The 25,009-nt window shown below is 36.8% G+C and overlaps 1 protein-coding gene across 1 annotated transcript in view; it reads right to left on the minus strand.

The window, feature by feature from the left end:
• Positions 1-25,009, minus strand: part of LOC150079015 (tetratricopeptide repeat protein 39B-like) — a 358,313-nt gene that overhangs the window by 148,409 nt on the left and 184,895 nt on the right. Inside the window, exons 6-7 of the mRNA XM_090382637.1 lie at positions 22,840-22,969; positions 1,956-2,088 (exon numbers count right to left, since the gene is read on the minus strand). Coding sequence (XP_090238763.1) covers positions 1,956-2,088; positions 22,840-22,969 — 263 coding nt within the window. The remainder of the gene's footprint in view (positions 1-1,955; positions 2,089-22,839; positions 22,970-25,009) is intronic.

Genomic DNA, 25,009 nt, shown 5'->3' on the forward strand with positions numbered 1-25,009 from the left:
CATCAAAATATCAAATACAAATGCCAAAGAAAACTCCAACAAAGGAGTCTTGTTCCACCAGGACAATGTGCCTACTCACAAGTCTCTCATTCCCAAGGCAGCACTGCATGAGGGCAGCACTGAAATCATGGACCATTCCCCATATTCACAGATCTAGCACTATCAGATTTTCTCCTATTTCCGAATTTGAAAAAATACCTGGCTGGCATCCATTTTCTCACTGAGAGTAACATCACTGCTGCAGTGGAGACAGACCTGGAGGCCCAAGAGAAAACTTTCTTTGCAACTGGAATAAATGCATTGCAGCATTGGTGGCAAAAGTGTAAGCTCCAAAGGGAATCATGTTGAAAAGTAAGATGTCACCTGACTCCTCAAATAAACCCTTCATACTCAGGCCACAAACTTTTCAAATGCCCCTCATACAAGTATGTGTGTGTGCCTGTTTTTGCTCATATAAAAACTAACACAGTTCATATATTTTCTTGTCCCATGAGGATCCTTAGCAGGCCTTATAATTTCCTGCACCTTGTTTTACAGGCTATTATATGTACTAACAGAAGCAGCACAAGGTTCAATAAGGCGCCTCCGTAGCCAGGTGGGAAGGATTTGGTTTTTTTTTTTTTAGGAGCATTAGCAACTAAGGCCATATTGCTCCGGGATATGCGGTGGTCATTCCCTGACTTTTCCGCATCCTCCGTATTTGGTGGTGACGGGCTCGAACCCCGGTCTAATCAAGAAGCGTGTGCTATGCACTGCTGCTCCTTCCCACCTTGGGAAGGAGCAGTAGTGTGAAGCACACGCTTCTTGATTAGACCAGGGTTCGAGCCCGTCACCACCAAATACGGAGGATGCGGAAAGGTCAGGGAATGACCACCGCATATCCCGGAGCAATATGGCCTTAGTTGCTAATGCTCCTAAAAACCAAATAACAACAACAACAACAACAAGGTTCAATTTCACCTCTGCTTTTGAAACTATTAGTTGTATCCCTCAAACTAATACTGTAGTTTTCTGACCCATCTAATAGTGCCTCAAGAACACTAGTAAATATTCTTGTACTCCTTCTATTTGAGTGTATCCCATCCCTGAAAAAGTACTCTCTCCTGTTAACATACAACCATGATGAGAAAAACATGTCTTGCACAATCTCTCCAGGACCAAAATGATTGACAAGGCTCTATGTACTCCTTCCTAATTTTTTATTTTTATTTTATTTTTTTGCTGATGCAGCAAAAGCCTAGGGCTTCCTTGGGCCATGTGGCTAATACTAATTCCTCTGGTCTGTGGCAGGATTTAAACCAAAATCACCTAAAATGAACGAAAAACTCATTACTATCACATACCAAACAAATCAAAGTGCTACTTGGTACATCTATGTCAACCATTCAAATTTCCATTAGCATAATTGTTTCTACAGGCAATGTCTCCCAAAAGCTGACCTTGGAAATGGAGATTTCTGTGAGTAATAATTCAATACTATAAGCATTAATATAATGGGCTTTTAAGGATACCAACAAGAAAAAATTATACTATGGTTATAAGTGAAAACTAAGGTTTTCCATTTCCAGCTTATAAACATAAAAAATTATATTATGGTTATAAGTGAATAACGAAGGTTTTCCAGCTTATCACACACACACACACACACACACACACACACACACACACACACACACACACACACACACACACAATTTTGAATTTTAGAATAAACTTATTTTAAATACATGAGATCTAGGATCCATAAACCTAAATTTGGAAACTACTAATCTAAGTTAATGCTTTAAAAGGGTATTTTAATTTTTAATTTAATTTAATCTAATATTTGAATCCATTCAGATTTAGATTTCCATAATAATACTCATTAAATGACATACAACAAGAACTTCAGCAAAATGGCCAAATACCATTTTGTTAATAGGTTTAAACAATTCCTTTAGTTTCTGAATTCTTACTTGTAAGAACTGTAACAAGACCTTATTCGCAAACCACCTTTTACAAAGTTCACCAGACTCTGATCCTCAACAAAAGTTAACACAGCAATCTGCAGCAGACACTCGGCATAGCACAGCTCAGCATGAACTTCCTCTATGGAGAAAAAATAAAGTAAATCTTAAATACAGTGCAACCTCAATATAATGCAGGTGTCGGGTGACGAATTTAATACCAGCATTATAAGTGAAGTGCGTTATAGCCAAATAACATTTTACCATGTTTTCTGTAAAATATTTTTAATATAAATACACTTTACATAGTAAATAAATACTTTATTTACTAATTAGAAAATATAAGAACAACAAGGCTCATAAATCAAAAATGAATATGAATGAATAAATGTTTACCTCAGTAATTTCTTGTAAAACACTCCAGTATCAACACTCTACTATACAATGAATTTAGTAAAATTATTTAAATGTATCTTTACACCCGAAGGGATGTTGTTGTTATTTGGTTTTTAGGAGCATCTAGCAACTAAGGCCATATTGCTCCGGGATATATGGTGGTGACGGGCTCGAACCCCAGTCTAATCAAGAAGCATGTGTTACGCACTGCTGCTCCTTCCCACCTGGCTACGGAGGTGCCTGCACCCGAAGGGAAATCGATGATCCAACATGATACTGGATATGATGGATCATTGATTTTCCTTCGGGTATAAAGATACATTTCAGTAATTTTTTACTAAATTCATTGTATAATAAAAAAAAAGGTAAAGTGCAGCCATTATCAACTCACTGCAGGATGGAAGCCTCCTCAACAATTCATGCTGAGGGAATAGTATATTCCCTCAGCATGTATAATTCCCTCAGCATTGTATAATAGAGAGTGTCAATATTGGAGTGTTTTACAAGAAATTACTGAGGTAAACCTCTTATTCATTTTTGATTTATTTACTGTTTTATGAGTATAAAGACTAAGAGACAAAGTACTCAAGATTATATTACCCCTTTACATTCTATTCCATTATGAACTTACATTTTACACATCTGCTCTGAAATACTCATGTAATTTAGTTTGCCAGAACTTATGACAGTATTTTTTCAGTACATAATTCCTAATAGTGGTCAGATACAATAAATGAAAAGGTGTTCACTATCACTCTGACGTTCTAACCATACCATCACTTCACTAATGTTTTCGAGCAATTTATTAATTTCTGGTGATTTTTCCTTACACGAGTCACTCCCTATGTCACTGGCCTACTGTTTGTCGATTGTCTTCCCACTGTTCATAGAGGCAGCAATTTCTTCCTCACTCATGTAATGCAAAACTGGAGCTTCTGCATCCACCTAGATCCAAGCAGCCACGCATTGCAGCCACTGCTCCTTGTTCTGAAAATGCTGCTAATTAGTGATCTCACATTTTCCAATAATCTTTTTCCAACAGTTTTCAACTGCATTTGAGTTTACTTTCTCCCACCTTAATCCAATATTGTAAGCAATATTTTTCAAGTGTTAATATTTTCTAAAATTCTAGAACTTGAATATCTGAGTTCACAATACCAGCAAGTAGCTCATCATGATAGTAGGTTTTGAAGGCTCAAATAATGCCCAGATCCATGGGCTGAATGAGCACAGTTGTGTTCCTTGGCAGAAACACAACTCTGATCTTGACACCTTTCAATTTCAGGACATCAACCGAAGGATGAGTTAGGCAATGATCGAACAGTAACAAAGCCTTCTCTTCAAGTTTTTTGGAAAGCAAAGTGACACCTCACTGATGGAACAAATGCACTTTATAACCATGAAACAAAAATATCATCATTATCCAAGCATTGGCGCTATTTTTATAAATCACAGGTAGACATTTCATCTCGACGTGTGTAAAACAGTGGGGGGGGGCTTAGAAATTTACCAATCCACAATGGCATTAGCTTACAATTTCCAGTCATGTTTGCACACAGTAATTCTCTCTTTGTTAGTTTTCATGCCCACTTTGCAGGGTGCCCTTTTTGACATCCACATTATATACAATTCATTGGTGAGAAGTTTACAGTAATTTTTTGTCACGGTTGTACAACTGTTCATCTGTGAATTCACCATCTTGAATCACATTATGCAGAAATATGGGAAATGTCCCGCTGCTGTAATGTCACCAAATGCAGTTTCACCTACAGGACTAACCTGGGATTTTAACCCATTTATTGGGTTAAAATTGCCTTCATCTTCTACAGTCTACAAATGAATGCAGTTTTTATTCCTCTTTCATCCAACCACAGATAGTTCCTGCTGGAATTCTACACCCACAAAATAGACTGCATTTGTTTCTCCACTCAATTTTTTCAGTAATCTTTTAACTTTTCTTCATCTGTATAATTTTTTTTTCTTTTCACCATTACTTCAGTCCTACTGATTTAATAATTTTGCTGTGTATTTATTTCTGATGCCATAGAATTTACCATGGTTTGAGAAAACTAAACTGAAACCAAACTGTCAGGCCTATCATAGTGCCAAAGCAGAGTCACGTGATTTGTCCATAAATCACTTGTCAGTTAATGTATAGTTTTGTTCTAGTTTAACCCTTAGCAGTTTTTGCTATCCCAAATGTAACGTCTAGTCAAAGAAAGGATGTCATGTGCTGTTGTTTAACAAAACTCACTTTGTAACTAATGTAATGCACTTGATGAACAGTAGTTGCATTCTCCTCAGGAGGTAGCTGTTTGTAATTAGCATTCCACCGATAAAGCATTAGTAGAGGCATACGACACAAGAAAGCAAGCTTATACATCAGCAAAAAAAAAAAAAAAAAAAAAAAAACCTTCTCATTTCATCCCTCCATTCATTCCAAATGACTGTCCAGCTCGGCCTTATATTTATTTAGGCTATCAACTTCCACAACAAAAGATGAAAGTCTGTTCACCAATCAAGACCCGCTGGCTAAAGGCAAATTTCAGCACATCTATTCTACAACTGTTTTTCCTCAGTTTGAATCTATGCCCCCTCAGGTTCTTAATCTAAGCAAGGGGAAGAATCCCATCATCATTCAGCTTGCTCAACCCATTCAAGACCTTATACAGTTCAATCAAAAACGTTGCAGGTGCCTACTCTCCATGCACTACAATTTGCAGAAATTAAGCCTTTCTTGGTAAGAGCACCCCTTTGTTCCCCTCACCAATCTTACTGCCCTTCTTTGTACTCATTCTAGCAACTCTACATCCTTCCTAAAATGAGGCCTCCAGACCTGTACACAGTACTCTAGGTGTGGCCTGACCATTACCTTATACAACGGGATAATCACCTCCCTGTCCCTGCCAGCAAAATTCCTGTATATCATTGACAAGACTCCAAAGACCTGCCCTGGCAATCCGTCAGCACTGCTCAACAAATTTCATATTTAACTGCACAATTACCCCCAGGTCTTTTTCACTTTCCACTTCCCTGAGTGTAGTACCACACAGTTAGCATGTTTCTCTTGGGTTATTGCTACCCATATACAGTACTTTGCATTTGCCAATGTTAAACTTCAGTTACCACTTCTCAGTCCATTTTCCCAACTTGTCTAAATCCAGTTGGAGTAGCACTGCCTTTACTGCCATTAACTACCCTGCCAACCCTTGTATCATCTGCGAACTTGGATATTAATCCTGATATACCTTCATCAATCTTATTGATGAATACACAAAACAAGAATGAGCCCAGCAATGAACCCTGGGGAACTCCATTAATAACATTTGTCCACAAAGAGCAGTGTCCATTGATTACCACCATTCTCTGTCATCTCCCACTCAACCATCCCTTTATCCATTGTAGCAACTTACCCTTAATGCCATACCTCTCCAATTTGTACAGCAGTCTTCCACGTGCAACAGCATCAAAAGCTTTCCTGAAATCCAAGTATATTATATCAAAAAATTATTTTTGACATTCATTTCCTTTGTGACCACATCATAGTATTATTTTTGTGAATTGGTGATACATTTGCACACCTCCAATCAATAGGAACTTCCTTTGAATCCAATGATGGGTTTGCTTACTTTGTTTGCTGCCTCCTTTAATATAACTGGATAGATCCCATCCACTCCAGGAGCCTGCCTTACGTTCAACTTCAATGATTTCTCCTCCACTTTACTCTCAGTTTTTACAAAATTGCTTAGCTCCCTGTTACAATTTGATAAACTTCTGGAATTCCCCTCATTGAATACCTTCTCATGTGTGAATGTAGGCGCAAAATACTCATTCAGTTACCTGAGTGTGATCATCAATAGTCAACCCATCTATCTTAAGTGGTGCAATCTGATTCATTCCTTTCCTTCTACAGTTTACATAAGTAAAGAACTCTTTGCTGTTTTTCTTTGCATCCTTTGCCAAAGATTTCTCCTAGTCTGCCATCACCTGCCTAACCTCCTTTGCGACTTGATTACAGACACGCTTATATCTGCCATAGGCTTCTGTGTCACCTGGTAATTTCTATGCATCTCATACATTTTTCTTCTCTGCTACGAGCATCATTAATTCATCTGACATCCATTTAAGGCCTGAACCCTGAACAATATTTCTTAGTTAGAATGAAAAGCCTAGTAGCCTACAAGGGTAAGTCCCTGAAGGCTTCCCATTTAGAATTCAACGTTGGTAACATCATCGGTTGATCCCACTGTATAGAATTTAAAAACTGTCTGAGACCCCTGCGTTTCTTGTGTTTCTTGACTACCAGCATAATTTATGAAAGCAAAACAAAAGCCCTTCCCTTTAGCCTTGATGGTAATTACATCTTTAAGTAATTCCCATATCAGTACATCGTGATCACTGTCACTCAGTGGTTCCTTTATCTGCAAATTCTTAATGCATGAATAATCACCTGATAATCAGATCAAGAGTATTACTCCCTCTGGTTGCCTCTTAAACATGCTGCTGTAGAAAACAGTCATCCAATAAATACAAAAAAAGTCTTGCTCGTGTGTGAGTGACCAACCCACAAGTTCCAGTCAATATCTGGAAAGTTAAAATCCCCCATTATAAGACATTCTGATTTACTGGCCCACTATTTCTCTGCACAATTGCTCATTATACTCATCAGATTCATTAGGCCTATAACACACACCTACTCTCATTTTTCCTTTCCCAGTACTTATGTCACACCAAATAGACTCAACATTGCATTGTCCACCAACACCACATTGGATGCACATCCTTAGATTTTATATGTTTCTTAACTAACAGCATAACCCCTCCTCCCTTCCTGTCCTGTCCATCCTTTCTGTACACATTGTACCCCCCCCCCCAAATTCCAATTCTGCACTGCTTATATCTGTGTGACACCATGTCTCTGATATCCCAACAATATCTGCCTTTGATGTCTTCACTAGCACCTCAAGCTCATCAAATTTATTAACTATACTCCTAGCACTGGTGTACATACAAGTATACATGCACCTGTTTCTACTCTTAGTTACCCTAAGTTACCCAGCAATTTTCCCTAACACAGTCCACGTTTTTATTTGTTCCACTATGACTTCCAACAGTCCTGGAAATCTCCATTGCCTTACTTTCCATGCTGCTGCTCATTCCAATAGAAGCAGTGCAAGTATCACTTTTGCCTCTGCCTGTGTCCACTGTTAACCTTTTAGTCTGTGTATCTCCCCAAGGTAGCACTTTTCCAACCCACCTAACACTGCCTCGATAGCATTATCAAATATGCTTGCACTTTTTCTATTTAAGTGTACCCCATCCCTGTAGAAGCAGTCTCTCTTGTCAACAAGCACAGACCAGGCTGGAAAAAAAAATTCTACCCCATGAGCCTTGCACAATCTCTCCAGAGCTGAACTGATTGACAAGGCTCTCATCATATACTCCCTCCCAATGTGTCTGGGGAGAATTGCAGACACTTTCACATTCAACTCTAACTTGAAACTTTTTTCAACATTAATCTGTATTTGTTGAGTAAATCTACAGATCTCTTAATGTCATTAGTTCCAACGTGTACAACAATATCACCTTTTGTGCCCTTAAAAGATATGTGCTCGACAACGTCATCAACTTTTGCTCATGGCAGACATAACCTGATTCTGTTCGACCTATCCTTCTTGCATAGTATATTCCTCGTCTCCCTGACAATAGTCACAAACAATAACTAATTCCTTTGGGACCAGTGCATTCTGCCTTGGAGATTGCCTCTTGTATTACCTGATGCACAGGAGTCAGCTCTGCCATTGAGCTGCGCAGCTGAGAGCTTGATGGGTCCCTCATATTAATTTCTTCGAGGACTTTTACCCTACACCTCAAGCTCTCATAGACACCCATCAGAACGCTGAGTTCGTGCCCTAGTTTCTTGACACTCTAGGCATCCTCCTTGGTTAGATCATGCTCCATTTTAGAAAGTTCAGCAAACATTTCGCATTATGCACATTTTTTGAGACTGATGCGTTGGAGAATTGCCCTCTTCGTTTCTCCCCTGAGTCACAGCACTCTCGCTAGTCTGTGATCTTTGCTTCACAGCTCTTGTCTGGGTTCATGATTTCCATTTAAATACAGTTTAATTAACCATAGAATTTAATAATATTAATAAATATTTTTGATTAATTGATAATACCATACTAAGCTAACAGATTCCTAATACAGTGCTTCATATTACGTTATACCTTACGCTATCAGTACAAGATATATAAATTGCACTATTTCTTATCGATTACAATATGGCGGCCAGTTCAACAATATTGGCACCAACACCGGGAGTCATAACTTTCAAAAATCACTAGTTAAATTCAAAATAAGAAGCTAACAAACGCTACTAAACCTATTTAATATCTTTGTAAAACACAATGTAGTATGTCTCTTATTATACTCTTTTATTGTATCCACATACTACACAATGTAGTATGTCTTGCAATATACTCTTTTATTGCATCTATAGCTGAGGGAAGAATCTGGGTGTCTTCAATAATTAGTCTTTGATGAGGCCTGTTAATTACAAAAATTACTCTGCAACTGAATACTAAATATGCAGCCAATTTTTAGCTAATTTCCCTTCTTGGAAATACAGAATAGGATGTACATTAGATATGAGTCTATAGAGTATTCAATTTGTTCAGTTTCCAATATGAAATTGTTAGTTCCTTGAACACTACTTTTTATCATAATTTGTTTTGGGGGACATGATCATACCCATGGTATATTTAAAACAGAAGTATGAAGAGGTGCATTATATCAAGGTTGCACTGTATTAATATTAATGAATGAATAAATAAATAATAAATGAATAAATATTCAATGTCAGGGCCAGAAAATAATGGCAAAAATCATTAGGAGACCACAAATAAATTTCAAATTCATGGAAAAATGACTGACACATATTGGTAGTTAAAATACAGAAAAAACAAAGTAAAATATAAATATACTATTAATTATATAAATTTCAAAACATAATACACCTAATTCTGTTTTTGCACGAACTTTTTTTACACGAATTTGATTTAACACAAATTCAAAATAAAAATTTCATTCTCTTTTTACGCGAGTCATTTTGATTTAACACGATTTCAATTAATTTTTTTTGCCTAAATTCTAAGAAAATTTTTTTTTTTAATTTGTGGCATATTAGTATCATTTCTATTTTACACGCACCAATAGATTGGATAACAGCTAGTGTGTGCGTTTTGAAACGCGTGCTTTTGTTTACCAATGTGTATGTCTAGGTATCTATGAATCGTCAATGTTTTTATTGAATTTGGTGCACATCTACGGTATTCGTGCATTGTATCTTCGGAAGACATTTAGTAGTACGCTCTATTTCAAAGTGAAAGAATCTTTAGTGAAATTTGTGCACATAAAAATTTATTAATTTTGCTGATAGTCAATAAATTGTAAGTTTACAAATTTTTCATACCTTTTTTTATTAATTATAACTGAGATATTTTTTGGTAGCCCTTATAATATAATGTCGAATAATTCGCCTATTACCAAAATGAAAAGGAAAGCGATTTCTTTGGAACTTAAAATTCAAATTTTAGATCGTCTTGAAACTGGACAAGAGGCTACGTCTGTAGGAAAGCATTTTGGTGTACATGAAGCTACCGTAAGAATTATTAAGAAAAATGAAGCTGCAATTAGGAAGTCGGTATGTTCTGGAACAAAAGTAAGTGTTAATTCATCATCATATACAAGAGATATTGTCAAGGAAAAAATGGAAAAGGCTCTGGTAATATGGATAGAAGACCAGTCACAAAAAAAAGTACCAGTAGATGGAAATGCCATCAAGCAAACAGCACTAAGAATTTACAGACAGATTAAAGAAAAGGAGCCAAGCACTTCATCTCAATTAAACAGAAAGTATGAATTTTCTGTGAGTACAGGTTGGATGACAGGGTTTCTTAAAAGGAATACTCTTCATAATATAAAAATTAAAGGTGAAACTGCATCTGCAGATGAATCGGCTGCTAAAGTATTCCCGCAGAAACTTGCAAAAATTATTGAAGATGGAGGATACACTCCTGATCAAGTGTGGAATGCAGATGAAACTGGTTTCTTCTGGAAACGAATGCCGAACAGAACGTATGTAGCCAAATCGCAGAAAACTGCTGGTGGTTTTAAGGTAGCTAAGGATCTTGTGACCTTATTATTTTCCTCTAACGCTTCAGGAGATCATATGTTGAAACCACTGCTGGTAAATCGAGCCCTAAACCCACATTCAATGAAAGGTGTAGATATCAATAAACTGCCTGTTCACTGGATGGCAAACAAGAAGGCCTGGGTGACTACTGCTATCTTTATAGAATGGTTCAACAAATGTTTTGTCCCAGAAGTCAGACGTTATATGAATTTGAAAGGTCTCGAATTTAAAGTTCTTCTGATTCTTGATAATGCACCCAGCCCATCCTGTCTTGGAACACCCAAACGTACAAATTTTATTTCTGCCACCTAATACTACATCTTTGATACAACCGGTAGACCAAGGTATAATTGCAACAATTAAAACATACTACGTAAAAGGAACATTCCAACACGTTTTGGACAAACTGAATGATGAAACACTAACAGTCATTGATGTGTGGAAGAAATTCTCAATTATGGATTGTATCAATCAAGTTGGATTAGCGTTAACTGAATTAAAACCAGCAACTTTAAATGCGTGTTGGAAAGCGGTTTGGCCACAATGTGTAAAAAGCAAAGATCCCATCATCCTTAATACGATCGCATTTCCCAACATCATTACAATGACACACAAAATTGGTGGAGAAGGATTCGATGATCTATCGTTTGAAGATATTGATGAATTGTTAACCGACAAAGCCATCATCCTTAATACGACCGCATTTCCCAACATCATTACAATGACACACAAAATTGGTGGAGAAGGATTCGGTGATCTATCATTTGAAGATATTAATGAATTGTTAACCGACAAAGCCCTAAGCGAAGATGAAATATTAGAGATTGTTCTTGGGACACCTTATCCCACAGAACGTAGTGATAATGAAGAAAATGATCCTGTTCTAAATGCAGATTTAATAAAAGAAGGTCTGGAACTGGCCAGAAAATTAGGTAATCATTTTGTCAAACATGACCCTAATGAGGAACGCGCTGAGAAGTTTCAACTTGAACTGAAATTGTTGACAGCCTCTTACAGAGAATTATATAACGGCCTAACCAAAACACGAACACAACGATTAATAACTGAATTCGTTCGTAAAACCGGTGAAACATCAGCACCAGAGGAGACTCGTGCTGATTTTTCTCAAGAGATCACAGAAAGAATTTCATTAATAGAGGAAGAAGACGATGTCCACAACATTTCTAGTGATAGCAGTGATATTTCAGTCATACGCAAACGTATGTGCCGTTTATTATCAGAAAGTGAAAATGAATAAAATTTTGTTATGTGTGAAACAGATTTTTTTTGTTCATGAAGAATTCATTTCATATGCATACAAATTTACTTTAATACATTTTCATTACATATTATTACATGTGTATTTTGTTGAAATAAAATAATAAGCTTAAAAAGAATATTTTTATGTGTTTTTTTTTTAAATTATTTTTACTGATTTTTTAGATCCGGAACCAATCTTCTTTTCTTCCATAAATACAATGTATTTTTTTACACGAATTTTTTTTACACGTATTTTTCAGGAACGTATCTATCGTGTAAAAACAGAATTAGGTGTACTGAAATTATAGCATATCTGCATTTTGAAACTGCATGTACATTAATAAATTCTTCTCCTAGATGAATATATTAGATGACAGGTTAGTAAGTTAGTGCAAAGCATCATTTTATATAGTAGTAAATAACTGAAATAGGTGAAATGGCATAGTTTTTGTTACATTTCATATTGCGAATGTCTTCGCAACAAGTTGCCTGGTATTGAAATACCTTGAATGCTTTGCCAGTAGAGAAGACTAATGTTACTTATTCTCAGTGAATACCACCACCCACACACAGCACCATTTCAAAGCTTGTTGGTCTCTCATCGGTGGGCAGGTAGCTACCCTCATGATTCAATGAGTGACAACCCAATTATCAGCATTAGTAGAGACATATGATGCAAGAAAGCAAACTTATACAGCAGCAGCCAAAAAAAAAAAAAACCTTACCCATTTCATCCATTCACTCCAAATGTTTTGTTCTAGTTCTGCCTTGAATTTATTTAAGCTGGCAACTTCTACGACAGATGAAAGTTTGTTCCAGCAATCAACCACCTGCTGATTAAGGCAAATTTCTGCACATCTATTCCATAACTGTCTTTCCTCAATCTGAATTTATGTCCCATCAGGCGATTAATTTAGGCATGAGGAAGAATGCCACAGCACTGAGCATGCTCAAACCATTATATACACTTCTACACTTCAATCCTTATACACTAAGCCTTATAAACTTCAATGTATAAGCCTTATACACTTCAATCATATCACCTCTCAAGTGCCTAGTCTCAGACACTTGATTTTCAAAACTTAAGCCTTTTTTTGTAAAGGCAACCCTTTGTTCCATTTGCTAATCTTGTTTCCCTTCTCTATACTGAGGTCTCCAGACCTGCATACAGTACTCAAGGTGTGGCCTGACACTGTATACAGGTCTTGCCTTATACAAGGGGATAATCACCTCCTTATCCCTGCTAGAAAAATTCCTGTATATCATTGACAAGACACCATGAGCTACTCTTGCAGATTGTCTGCACTGTTTAGAAAACTTCATATCTGACTGCACAATTACCCCCAGGTCCTTTTCATTCTCAAACCACACAGTTGATACGTTACTCTGGGGTTACTGCTACCCATATGCAGTACTTTATATTTGTCAATGTTATAAACTTCAATTAGCATCTCTCGGCCCAACTTTTCTAGATACTATTGCAGTAGTGTACTGTCATTAGTGTCATTAATAACCCTGCAAAACTTTGTACCATCTATAAACTTAGACATTAAGCCTGATATACCCTCATCAATATCATTAATAAATACAGAAAACAACAATGGACCAGCACTGAAGTCGGGGGAACTCCACTAATAACATTAGTCCATGAAGAGTAGCAGTGTCCATTGATTACCACTCTGTGTCTTCTCCCACACAACCATCCCTTTAACCATAGCAGCAATTTGCCCTTAATGCCATACTGCTCCAATCTGTACAGTAGTCTTCCATGTGCAAAGTATCAAAAGATTTCCTGAATCCAAGTATATGATATCAAAACTGTTTTTTGCATCTAGTTCCCATGTGCTCACATCATAGTATCCAATCAAATTGGTCAGACAAGACTTCCTCTTAACAAACCCATGCTAATACCAAACTATAACTGATGTCTTGTGTAGATCCTGCAGTGCTTCTTTAACCAGTGCCTCCATTAATTTCCTTGGAACAGAAGTTAAACTAACAGGTCTATAATTCTTGTGTCACCCTTTGTTCCTCCGTTGTGAATTGGGGTAACATTTGCACATCTCCAGTCCATGGGTACCTCCCCCTGAGTCCAAGGAAGCTATCATAATTATGGCTAAGGGTTTGCTTATTTCCTTTTTTGATTACCTAGTTATGACATCTAACTCCAAAGTATAAGAGATGCCAAATTACAATATGAGATTTAATAAAAAGTGATTCCGTTTCACTCTTCGGTGATTTACTACGAACTAAAATGATGCTTTGCACTAACTTGTTCATCTAATAAATTTCCAGTAATCTGAGGCTTTCAGATTACGGGAAATTAGGGTGCCATCTGGGTGGTATTATCTGCTTGGAAGAAGTAACATTAGTCTTCTCTACTGGCAAAGCATTGCTTCGAAGTAGTGCAATATCAGGAAACTCACTGTGAAGGCATTCACAATATGAGATGTAACAAAAACAATGCCATTTCACCTACTTGTGTTTTACTACAACTAAAATGATGCTTTGCTAACTTGTTAGTCTAGTAAATTTCCCATAGTCTAAGGCTTTCAGCCTTAAACCCCTTTTTAGTAAATTTGTCTTCTTAAACATTTGTTTGCTACTCATTTATCTGTTTTGCCATTGAGTTAGTGCTTGTTAGCTGACAAGTAGCAGCAGCACAAAAAATCTAAGAAAAATCTACCAATTAATTTTTTTTTTTTTTCAGAAAACTGGAAAAAGACAGCCATCCATTATTAGATTTCACTGGTAGAATAGCTCAGTCCTGCTTGAAGAACACCAGTGTTTCAATGTTTGAGAACTATTGGAACAATTCTTGTACTCTATAATAGAGCAATATATGTGCCTAGTCTCCAGACACTACAAATTACAGTGTCTGGAGACAAGGTATCTGTGAGGTGATCTGATTAAGGTGTATAAAGCCTTGAATGGTTTGAGCATGCTCAATGCTGATGGAATTCTTCCTCTTGCTCAGAATAATTGCCTGAGAGGGCATAAATTCAAATTAAGGAAAGACAGTTGTAGGATAGATGTGTGGAAGTTTGCCTTTAGCCAGCATGTGGTTGATTGCTGGAACAAACTTCCATTTGTCATTGTAGAAGTTGATAGTTTAAATAGATTCAAGGCAGAACTAGACAAACATCTGGAGCAACTGAATGGGGGAAATTAGAAGATTTTTTTATTTTTTATTTATTTTTTGGCTATATAAGCTTGCTTTCTTGCATCATGTGTCTTTACTAATGCTAATGCGACAAAGCATAAAATATATGACAAAGATGCTAACTGCCCAACATAGTTATTTGTCATTTAAAACACTCCTTCTGATCTTTGGTCAAAATTTAGAATGTAATGCAATGCTACCCTTTCTTGAATTAAATGCATTTTAAATTTTCTAGAATCAGTAATTTTATTTTAAAACAAAATATAAGATATCTCCAGACATTTCTTATGCTTCTGCTTGTTTATTTGAAGATTATGGGCATTGCCTAAAGCCAAAGTTATTGATAGCAGAATGTCATGTGAGTAAAATGGCTGAACTGACAAACAAATGTCACTTAGCATGCATTCTGCCCATTGACTGCCAAAAGGAAGTGCACATGGAAGACTGCTGCACAAATTAGAGCAGTGTGGCACTGGAGGCAAATTGCTGCTATGGATAAAGGGATGGTTGCGTTGGAGAAGACAGAGAGTGGTAATCAATGGACACTGCTCATCATGGACTAATGTTATTAGTGGAGTCCCTCAGGGTTCAGTATTGGGTCCATTGTTGTTTTCTGTATTTATAAATGATATTGATGAGAGTATATCAAACTTAATGTCCAAGTTTGCAGATGATACGAAGGTTGGCAGGGTTGTTAAGGACACTAATGACAGTACGCTGCTGCAACAAGATCTAGAAAAGTTGAGCAGATGGGCTGAGAGGTGGCAACTGAAGTTTAACATTGACAAATGTAAAGTACTGCATATGGGAAGCAGCAACCCCAGAGTGACGTATCAACTCCGTGGTACTACACTAACAGTGGTAGAGAACGAAAATGACCTGGGATAATTGTGCAGGCAGATATGAAGTTTTCTGAGCAGTGCAGACGGTCTGCAAGAGTAGCTCATAGTGTCTTGTCAATGATATACAGGAATTTTTCTAGCAGGGATAAGGAGGTGATTATCCCTTTATATAAGGCAATGGTCAGGCCACACCTTGAGTACTGTATACAGGGGTCTGGAGGCCTCATTTTAAGAAAGATGTAAAGCTATTGGAACAAGTACAGAGAAGGGCAACAAGATTAGCGAATGGAATAAAGGGTTGCTCTTATGAAGAAAGGCTTAAATTTTGTAAATTACAGTGTCTGGAGACTAGGCACCTGCGAGGTGATCTGATTGAGATGTATAAAGCCTTGAATGGCTTGAACATGCTCAAAGCTGATGGAATTCTTCCTCTTGCTCAGAATAATCATTTGAGAGGGCATAAATTCAAACTGAGGAAAGACAGATGTAGGATAGATGCGTGGAAGTTTGCCTTTAGCCAGCGGATGGTTGGTTGGTGGAACAGACTTCCATCTTTTGTTGTGGAAGTTGATAGCCTAAATAAATTTAAGGCTGAGCTGGACAGGTACTTGGAACGATGGAGGGGGTGAAATGGGAGCGTGTTCTTTTTTTTTTTTCTTTTTTTTTTTGGCCAATGCTGCATAAGCTTGCTTTCTTGCATCATGTACCTCTACTAATGCTAAAAGAGCAGGCTCCCAGCACAGTCAACATGATAAGAAAACTGCTGCTAGAACAAGCTAGGAACATGGAGCATTGTCAATGGGTTGTCTACTTTTACAGAAATATCTATTTCATAGGTATTCCTGTGAAATAGATATTTCTATGAAACCCACCAATATTTTCCATATTAGTGGTTTCACAGAAATCAGCGTGGAAATAATGACCATGATATACACTGAGTGATCAACGGATTATGACCACCCTTATGAAAACTGAATGTGATCGTTGACCACGTGAGGTACGAGAGTGCGGAGTTAGTCAACATACATAGCATAGATAAGGTGTCAGTGGTTCAGTAGGTAGTAAAATTCTGAGCATGGTGGGTAAAAGAAAGGATTTATCGGACTTTGATAAAGGACAGATTGTGGGTGCTCGATGAGCTGGTGCCTTGATTTCCCAAATGGCTGAACTGGTGGGGTGTTTGAGAGCCGCCGTAGTTAAACTGTACCAGGACTGGCATCAAAATGGTCAAACAACGACCCAATGGCAAAACTGCAAAGGTCAGCGAAAGGTTGATGTTAGAGGTGAGCGATGAGTCCAACTTGTACAGGCGAACAGGTGCAGCACTGTTTAGGAGTTGACTACCCAATACAACATGGGCCAAACCAGAACAATAGCTGGTATGACCATGCGTCACACGCTCGCACATATGGGCTATAACAGCAGACGACCCCTACGGCATCCTCTCCTGACCAAGGTTCATTGGCAATAAAAGACTTGCCTAGTGCAAAGAGCATGCAAGTTGGACGTTAGAAGACTGGAAGAAGGTGTGCTGGTCTGATGAATCATGTTATTTACTCCACACGGTGGCTGGTTGTGTATGGATTTGGCATCAACAACATGAGGTTCTTGATCCATCATGCATGGTATCAAAAGTGCACACTGGTGGAGGCGGTTGTATGGTGTGGGGCATGTTTCATTGGCAGGAACTTGGACCCCTGGTGCATGTGCAGTGGTATCCACTATCGTCAACTGCTTGCTGACTGTGTACACCCTACTATGTTACACTTTTCACAAATAGCGATGGTGTCTTCCAAGATGACAATGTGCCGAGCCATCAGGCACTTGTTGTGCAGGAATGGTTGGAGGACCACAATTCTGACTTCCAGTAAGAGGAGTCCCACATTGACCTCCGAAATCAATCCCATAGAGCACTTGTGGGACACTATGGAAAGTCATATCAGGCTTCTGGATATACCAATCACCTCCATACCTGCATTGCTGACAGCATTACATACAGCTTGGTTGACCATACTTCCCAAATGCTTCCAACATCTTGTTGAATCAATGCCATATCTTTTTTTTTTTTTTTTTTTTTGATTTGGTAGTTGTTGGCACATCGGCTTCTGTGGCCATATTGCACCTCCCAATGTTTTTGCAGTACTTTGATCCAAGCCCGAGGCGGGAATCGAACCCGCGACCTTTGGGTTGCCGGGTAGGTACTTTACCCACTCGGCTAGCCCGGTCGGCAATGCCATATCAGATAGCTGCTGTAACTGAGGGCAAAAGGAGGACCTACTGTATTAGGTAGGTGGTCAGAATTCGGTGATCACTCAGTGTATATTCCTAGCATTACTGAATTAATAAAACTAAAAAAAAAAACAGGCTAAATTTAGCCTGTTCAGAATAGTTTGAATTGATTAATAACTGTTTTACAACTCTTGTGAACTATAGCATAAGTAGAAAATGAAGCTGGAGATTTGGATAGAAGCCAATTGTGTCGATTTAAATCTTATCTTGAGCAGCCTTGGAATATTTATTGTATAAATTTATTTAAATAAAACATTTATTTAGTTAAAGAAAAAGATTTTAGGGTGGAATGGGGAATAAAGATATCCTTACAGGAATAATTTCTCTTCTGAGAAATTTCTTAAAAAATAATTTCTCATCTGAGAAAACATTAGGATTGAAAGGTTTGAAAACATAGCCCAGCCAAGGAAAGGAAGAATAAAAATCACACTGATCATCCTATTTTGTACTGCTAAATGACACCAGGCTGAGAATTACTATGAGAAAGCAACTCCATTGGAGAGGAGTTACCATCACCGGGTTTTGATATTAGGCAACTAGAGGCCCACTAACTATGTACTTTGAAGGGTTGTTGGCAAGGAAAATATCGAGTGTTGGTTCTGCCACATTTCCAGCCAGTGGGTTAGTATTGTCTGTTATTCTGGCTCATAGATGAACAAGCAGTGCAAAGGCATTGGTGATAATAAAAGCTTCAACATCTTGTTCATCTATGTCTTTGTAACTATAAAATTGAAACCAGTTGGTGTTGTGAACATTAAAATCACCAAAGAAATTCTCACTGTTAGGAAGGTTGGATGGGAGAGGGAGAGTAGAGTTTCAAAGACACCAAATCAAAAAGTTTCAAGTGATTTGTAGAGATGGGAGAACTGAGGCAAGACAAATTTGACAGAATGTTATTGATTTAAGGAGAGGAAGTAATGGGATATATTTTAAGGAGAGGAGATCAAAAAGAGGAGTCCCAGATTAGCAAGTCTCTAATAAGAAATATATCAGAGCACACATTCAAAAATACCACCTTTGAAACAAAAGAACCACCAAACAGTAATTAGGGTAACTGAAATGAGCGGTGGTGGTTGAGTCAACCAATAACTGAGATTCTGTAAAGCAAAGTAAGTGAAGCTCGGCAAATCGTAGATGGAAATGGACATCATTGAAATTGGGACTGAGACCAGAATATCATATTTGTGAAATGAATGAGAGTTTTTGGGAAGTTTGGCTCTCTTTGCAGATGAAATTATTCATACACCTTCCACCGTTTTAACAGGATTTTACCATTCAAAACACAACATATTATCCAATTAAATATAAAAAATAAATAAATAAATAAACAAATAAACAAAATTAGCAATCTTTATAATACAGACAATGTGCATACAATAGTGCCCATTGTGGCAAAAATGCCAGGAGTTGCAAAGGGTGGCAATAATAAGTAAAATATAAAACAAAACATTAAGATCAATATTTCTGTTAACAACAAAATGAAATCAAGATTACACATCATTTCACAGGTCCAATAATTTGGTTTATGATTTATATATGAGATTTTATCATATATAAAACTTGCAATTTTAAAAATATAAACCAATATTTTATAAGGGTATTCTTGCTAATTAGAGTATACTTACATCTCCACTTTGACAAATCTTGCTCTGCACAACCAACCTTAATTGCTTGAAATCTTCTGCCACAAGTTGTTTTGACAAATATTGCTCTGCAACTACTCAATATAGGTGCAACTCACTTTAAGGTGCTTCACTTTAGAACGCTTTGCTAATACGGCACTCTTCAATTATATTCAGTGTTTGCCTTGCTCTTAAGGGGATTTTCAGCACTTACGTGCACATCAGCTGACTCCAAGCTGAATCAAGAGAGTCGACCAGCACCATTTTGTTACCCGCACTCAGTCTGTCTCAGTGTCATATTCTGGAAATTTTCAAAATTTCTCAAACTTTTTACTTGTGTTATTGTTATTATTGTAATTATTAACTACAGTACAGTGGCTCCTAAGTGTAGTGCTAGTGAAAAGACGAGTTGCAAGCCTCTTACTTTAAATCAAAAGCTAAAAATGATTAAGCTTAGTGAAAAAGGCATGTTGAATACCCAAGATGGGCCGTAAGCTAGGTTTGGCGAGCCAAACAGTTAGCACAGTAGTGAAATCAAAGGAGAAATTCTTGAAAGTAATTAAAAGTGCTACTCCAGTGAACATGAATGTGATAAGAAAGCGGGACATCCTTATTGCCATTATGGAGGAAGTTTTAGTGGTCCAGATAGAAGATCAAACCAGTCGCAACATTCCTTTAAGACAAGGCCTAATCCAGAGCAAGGCCCTAACTCTCTTCAATTCTATGAAGGCTGAAAGGCAGCTGTAGAAGAGGGGTTTGAAGCTAGCAAAGGTTGGTTCATGAGGTTTAAGGAAAGAAGCCATCTCTACAACATAAAAGTACAAGGTGAAGTAGCTAGTGCTGATGCAGAAGCTACAGAAAGCTATCCAGATGAGCTAGCTAAGGTAATTGATGAAGGTGGCTACACTAAGCAGCAGATTTTCAACATCGACAAAATGGCCCTATATTGGAAGAAGATGCCATCTAGGACTGCCAATGCTCATCTACCATTTTGAAAATCCTAGGACCCTCAAAACTTATGCTAAAGCTAGCCTTCCTGTGTATTATAAATTGAACAACAAAGCCAGGATGACAGCAGATCTGTTTACTACGTAGTTTACTGAATATTTTAAGCTCACTGTCGAGGCCTACTACTTAGTAAAAAAAAATTCCTTTCAAGATATTACCAATAAGTGACAATGCACCTGGCCACCCAAGAGCTCTGATGGAGATGTACGAGCAGATTAACATTGTTTTCTTGCATGTTAACACAATGTGTATTCTGCAGCCCATGAATCAAGTCCTATCAACGAAGATCTGCTTTCAAGTCCTATTATTTAAGATGGACATTTGTTAAGGCTATAGCTGCCTTAGATAGTGATACCTCTGATAGGCCTAGGCAAAATAAATTGAAAGCCTTCTGAAAAGGATTTGCCATTCTAGATGCCATTAAGAACATTTGTGATTCATGGGAAGAGGGTCAAAATATCAACATTACAAGGAGTTTGGAAGAAGTTGATTCCTACCCACATGGATGACCTTGAAGTATTCGGAGACTTCAGTTGAGGAAGTGACTGCAAATGTGGTGGAAATGGCAAGAGAACTGGAACTGGAAGTGAAGCCTGAAGATGTGGCTAAATTGCTGGCATCTCAAATGATCAGCCTTTAACAGATGAGGACTTGCTTTTAGTAGATGAGCAAAGAAGGTTACTTCTTGAGATGGAATCTAATCCTGACGAAGATCCAGCGAGCATTGCTGAAATGACAACGAAGGATTTAGAACACTACACTGGCTTACTTAATACAGTAATGGCAGGCTTTGAGAGGATTGCCGCCAATTTTTAAAGAAGTTCTACAGTGGGTAAAATACTATCAAACAGTTATAGCATGCCACAGAGAAATCCTTTGCGAAAGGAAGTGTCAGTGAATGAGGCAAACTTATTTGTTGTCTTATTTTAAGAAAGTGCCACAGCCACCCCCAACCTTCAACAGCAAGTAATCCTACCATTCAACAGCTATCAACATCAAGGCAAGGCTCTCCACCAGCAAAGAGAATAAGATTTGTTGAAGGCTCAGATGATGCACTACTATCTCCTTCAGCCTTCCTTCCATAATTACTTCTAAAATGTTCATTCGTCAGTCACCACAAGCAAAGGATGAAAATATTTTAAGGTTAGCAATACAGTACTGTAGTAATTTTTTTTTTATCATTTTTACATCTTTTTTTAAGCCTATCGCTATTGCGCACTTAATAAATGATAGTGTAAATATGTTTTTAGGCATTTATATGCACTGGCAAATGAAAAAAAAGCTGTGATTCACTTTATGGCAGTGGTCTGGAATCTAACCCACCATATTAGCAAGGTATGCATGTATATATTTTCAGTTACTTAAATTTAAATCTTAAGGACATTCTCCACTGGAGCTAGAAAAGTTAAACTTCAGTCCTAAAACTTAACTCTGTCACAACTGTAAAAATGAACCTGCTTCACCTATGTCCATGTACAATTCCCAGATTTTTAGGCTAAAATATAATTCTTCACTTGGTTTCACCATTTCCAATCGCACAGATGTTCAATTTTTGTGCATGCCTTTTCTACAGGTATTCCATCCATGCTGTTCTCAAATGGCATCTATTTCCACCCATTCTTCTAAACCAACATGAACCCATATATCAAACAGTCAGTACATTGATTCATCATTCAAGTCCCAAACTTTCCAAACTAAATTTTCAACTTCTTCATTTATTCTTTCTATTTCTGTAATCTAGTGAAATCTTCCTCCAATATATACTGCTCAAAATTACTATTCTTCTAACATGATAATGCTCCTTATCATACTGCACATCAAAAATTATTATTTAGAGGAGACTAACTTTGGAATTTGCAACCTTTCAAAAGTGGAATACCAAATTTCCTCAAATGTAAGGTCTTGCATACCAAATTTATTCTAATTATATGAAATTATATATTGTTGCATGCATTTATTTTGTGTACTAGCAATAATTTTAAAATTCAAAAATAGTACTTAAACTAACTACTGTTATAAAATAGCAGTAAAATAAAATAAAATAATAGTAAATAACAAAAAATACAAAATTAATTTTTTTAAAACAGTTTACAGCTAATCTACACATAATGATTACCTTCTGTAAAATGATTATAGTCTGGCCTTTTAATAATTTTGGTCACATAATTCATTGCTGTCTTTCTTCTGCGCCTGTTACACACATCCACTGCTTGCTTTAGTGCTTCCATGGCTTTTTCAATTTCAGTCTAAAAAACATTTATTTCAGTTAAGTCTATTTATTGAAAAAACATAAATAAATAAATAAATAATACAAATTGTACATCCTGTAAGATGTCTGGTGCATGGATTTATTTTGTGCTAAACAGGCAGCTGTAAGTAGTTTTAGATTTCTCACATTATTTGAAAATAAATATACATTTATTGATGCCCTTGTCTTTTCTGTTCCACACTAAGTCTTGTTATTCACATGTCTTTTTCATATCCAATAAATTTTAAAGGATTATATTATTCTAATATAAGATAGGAAGAGCATATTTTTCAATCAAGTATTATGATGAATTAAAATTAAACTCTGTGATTTAAATAAAACTCTTCACTGCCTGGAGATTTCCTGTTTTAGATGTCTTCACACTTATCAACATTTCAATGTATACTTACACTCAAGGATAAGTTTATTAATGTTTGTTACCTTTTCATCTTCTGAAAAAAAAACATTAGTCAATAAACTTGCAGTGCACAATTTAACTTTTAAAGATTTGCATTACCTGACTGATGAATACTGATATAAGTATTTGTAATCTAAAACAACTGTTCGTAAGTGACCATACTGGTTCCAAATGTTTCAATAGCATTTAGTATATATGGTTTGAAGCTCGAGAAGATGAAAGAAGATACTTGTTGACACTGGACTTGAATTTCTATAGATTGTAATTTTCAGGAAATACGTGCAAAGGTCAAAAAACGGTTGTTCCAAAAAATAGAAGCTGAAGGAATAAATCAGGAAGAAGATAAGTTGGTAGTGTGAGTTTGAAGTTAGCCAGTAAAATGATGCTGATTGATTGCACCACATGTTTGGACTGGTTTGAAAGAGAGAGAGAGGAAATTATAGAAGTACAAATATTCCTAAATTCAGAAGAAGAGTGCCCACAGAAGTACCTATAGAAAAAGCAAGCAGCAGAAACATCTATGAGACAGAGAGTGGAGAGACTTTGTAAGAGATAAATCATTAATTAACCTAACTGCCCTCTTCTGAATGGAGTCTAGAAGCCCAAGAGAGGTTATGGGGGCACCATTTCAGATGTGAGAGTAATATTCCATGGTAAGGAAGATGTCAGATTTCCACAGAGTGGGTAGCTGTTTTTATGAAAAGTATTGCTGAGTAAAAGCAAAAACCATAGATTTGAAATCCTACATTTCAAGTTAGGCAAATGATTAGAACAACTTAATGAATTAACTAATAACTTTTTTTAAGTCAAAGTAATACTTGTCAACAAGGTTGTTTTGCTAACATGGGTGAAAGTAAGCATTTTTTTTTTTAATTTGTATGTGCTGATTACGAATATGACAGTAAAAAGTTTCTATCATGTCACATTTTTTAGAAAAATGCAAAAACAGTTTAAAAAAACACAAAATCGTTTCAAAATCAATGAAACTATCAAACATTGCACTCTGTACCTTTCCTGGTCAAATTTATTGTAACAAAAGAGACATATCTGTGTTTTTTAATGGTATACTATTATCTCTTTTTAGTTTTATGGCCCTAAGGAGTGGCCACTCTGAGTTATATTGCTATAATCGTTATTTTGCAGTAGCACATTTGGACCTTACTATATTTCTGGCGGCCAGGTGCCTCTATGTAAGACAACTTGTTTACAAGCTATCTTGAACCTTTAAATGTACATTTTTGGGGTTAGTTTCAATTTGTAAGACCTAGTGGTAGGTTGTGGTGTTTTAAAGTTCCGTTTTTGGCCTTGTGAAAACTCGTGAAATGGAACGAAAACACTGGGTGCATTAATTTGCCAAACAGTTTTTGCTATGTTTGTGGATAATTTACAGTGAAGTTGCAATGATGATCAATCACAGATAAGATGAAACAAGCTTATTGTTTTTATTTTGGTTGTCACATGGGTGATAAGGATAAAAGTGGGCAATGCATGTGTACTGTATAACGTGCAATGTAAATCTGACTGAATGGATGAAGGGGAACAATTCTAAAATGCCTTTTGCTGTTCCGACGATCTGGCATGAACTAACAAGTCACCTTGAAGATTGTTATTTCTGCCTCA

Source organism: Mastigoproctus giganteus, chromosome 10 (genome assembly GCF_048544385.1).
Source record: "Mastigoproctus giganteus isolate SK-2022 chromosome 10, ASM4854438v1, whole genome shotgun sequence".
NCBI lineage: Eukaryota > Metazoa > Arthropoda > Arachnida > Uropygi > Thelyphonidae > Mastigoproctus > Mastigoproctus giganteus.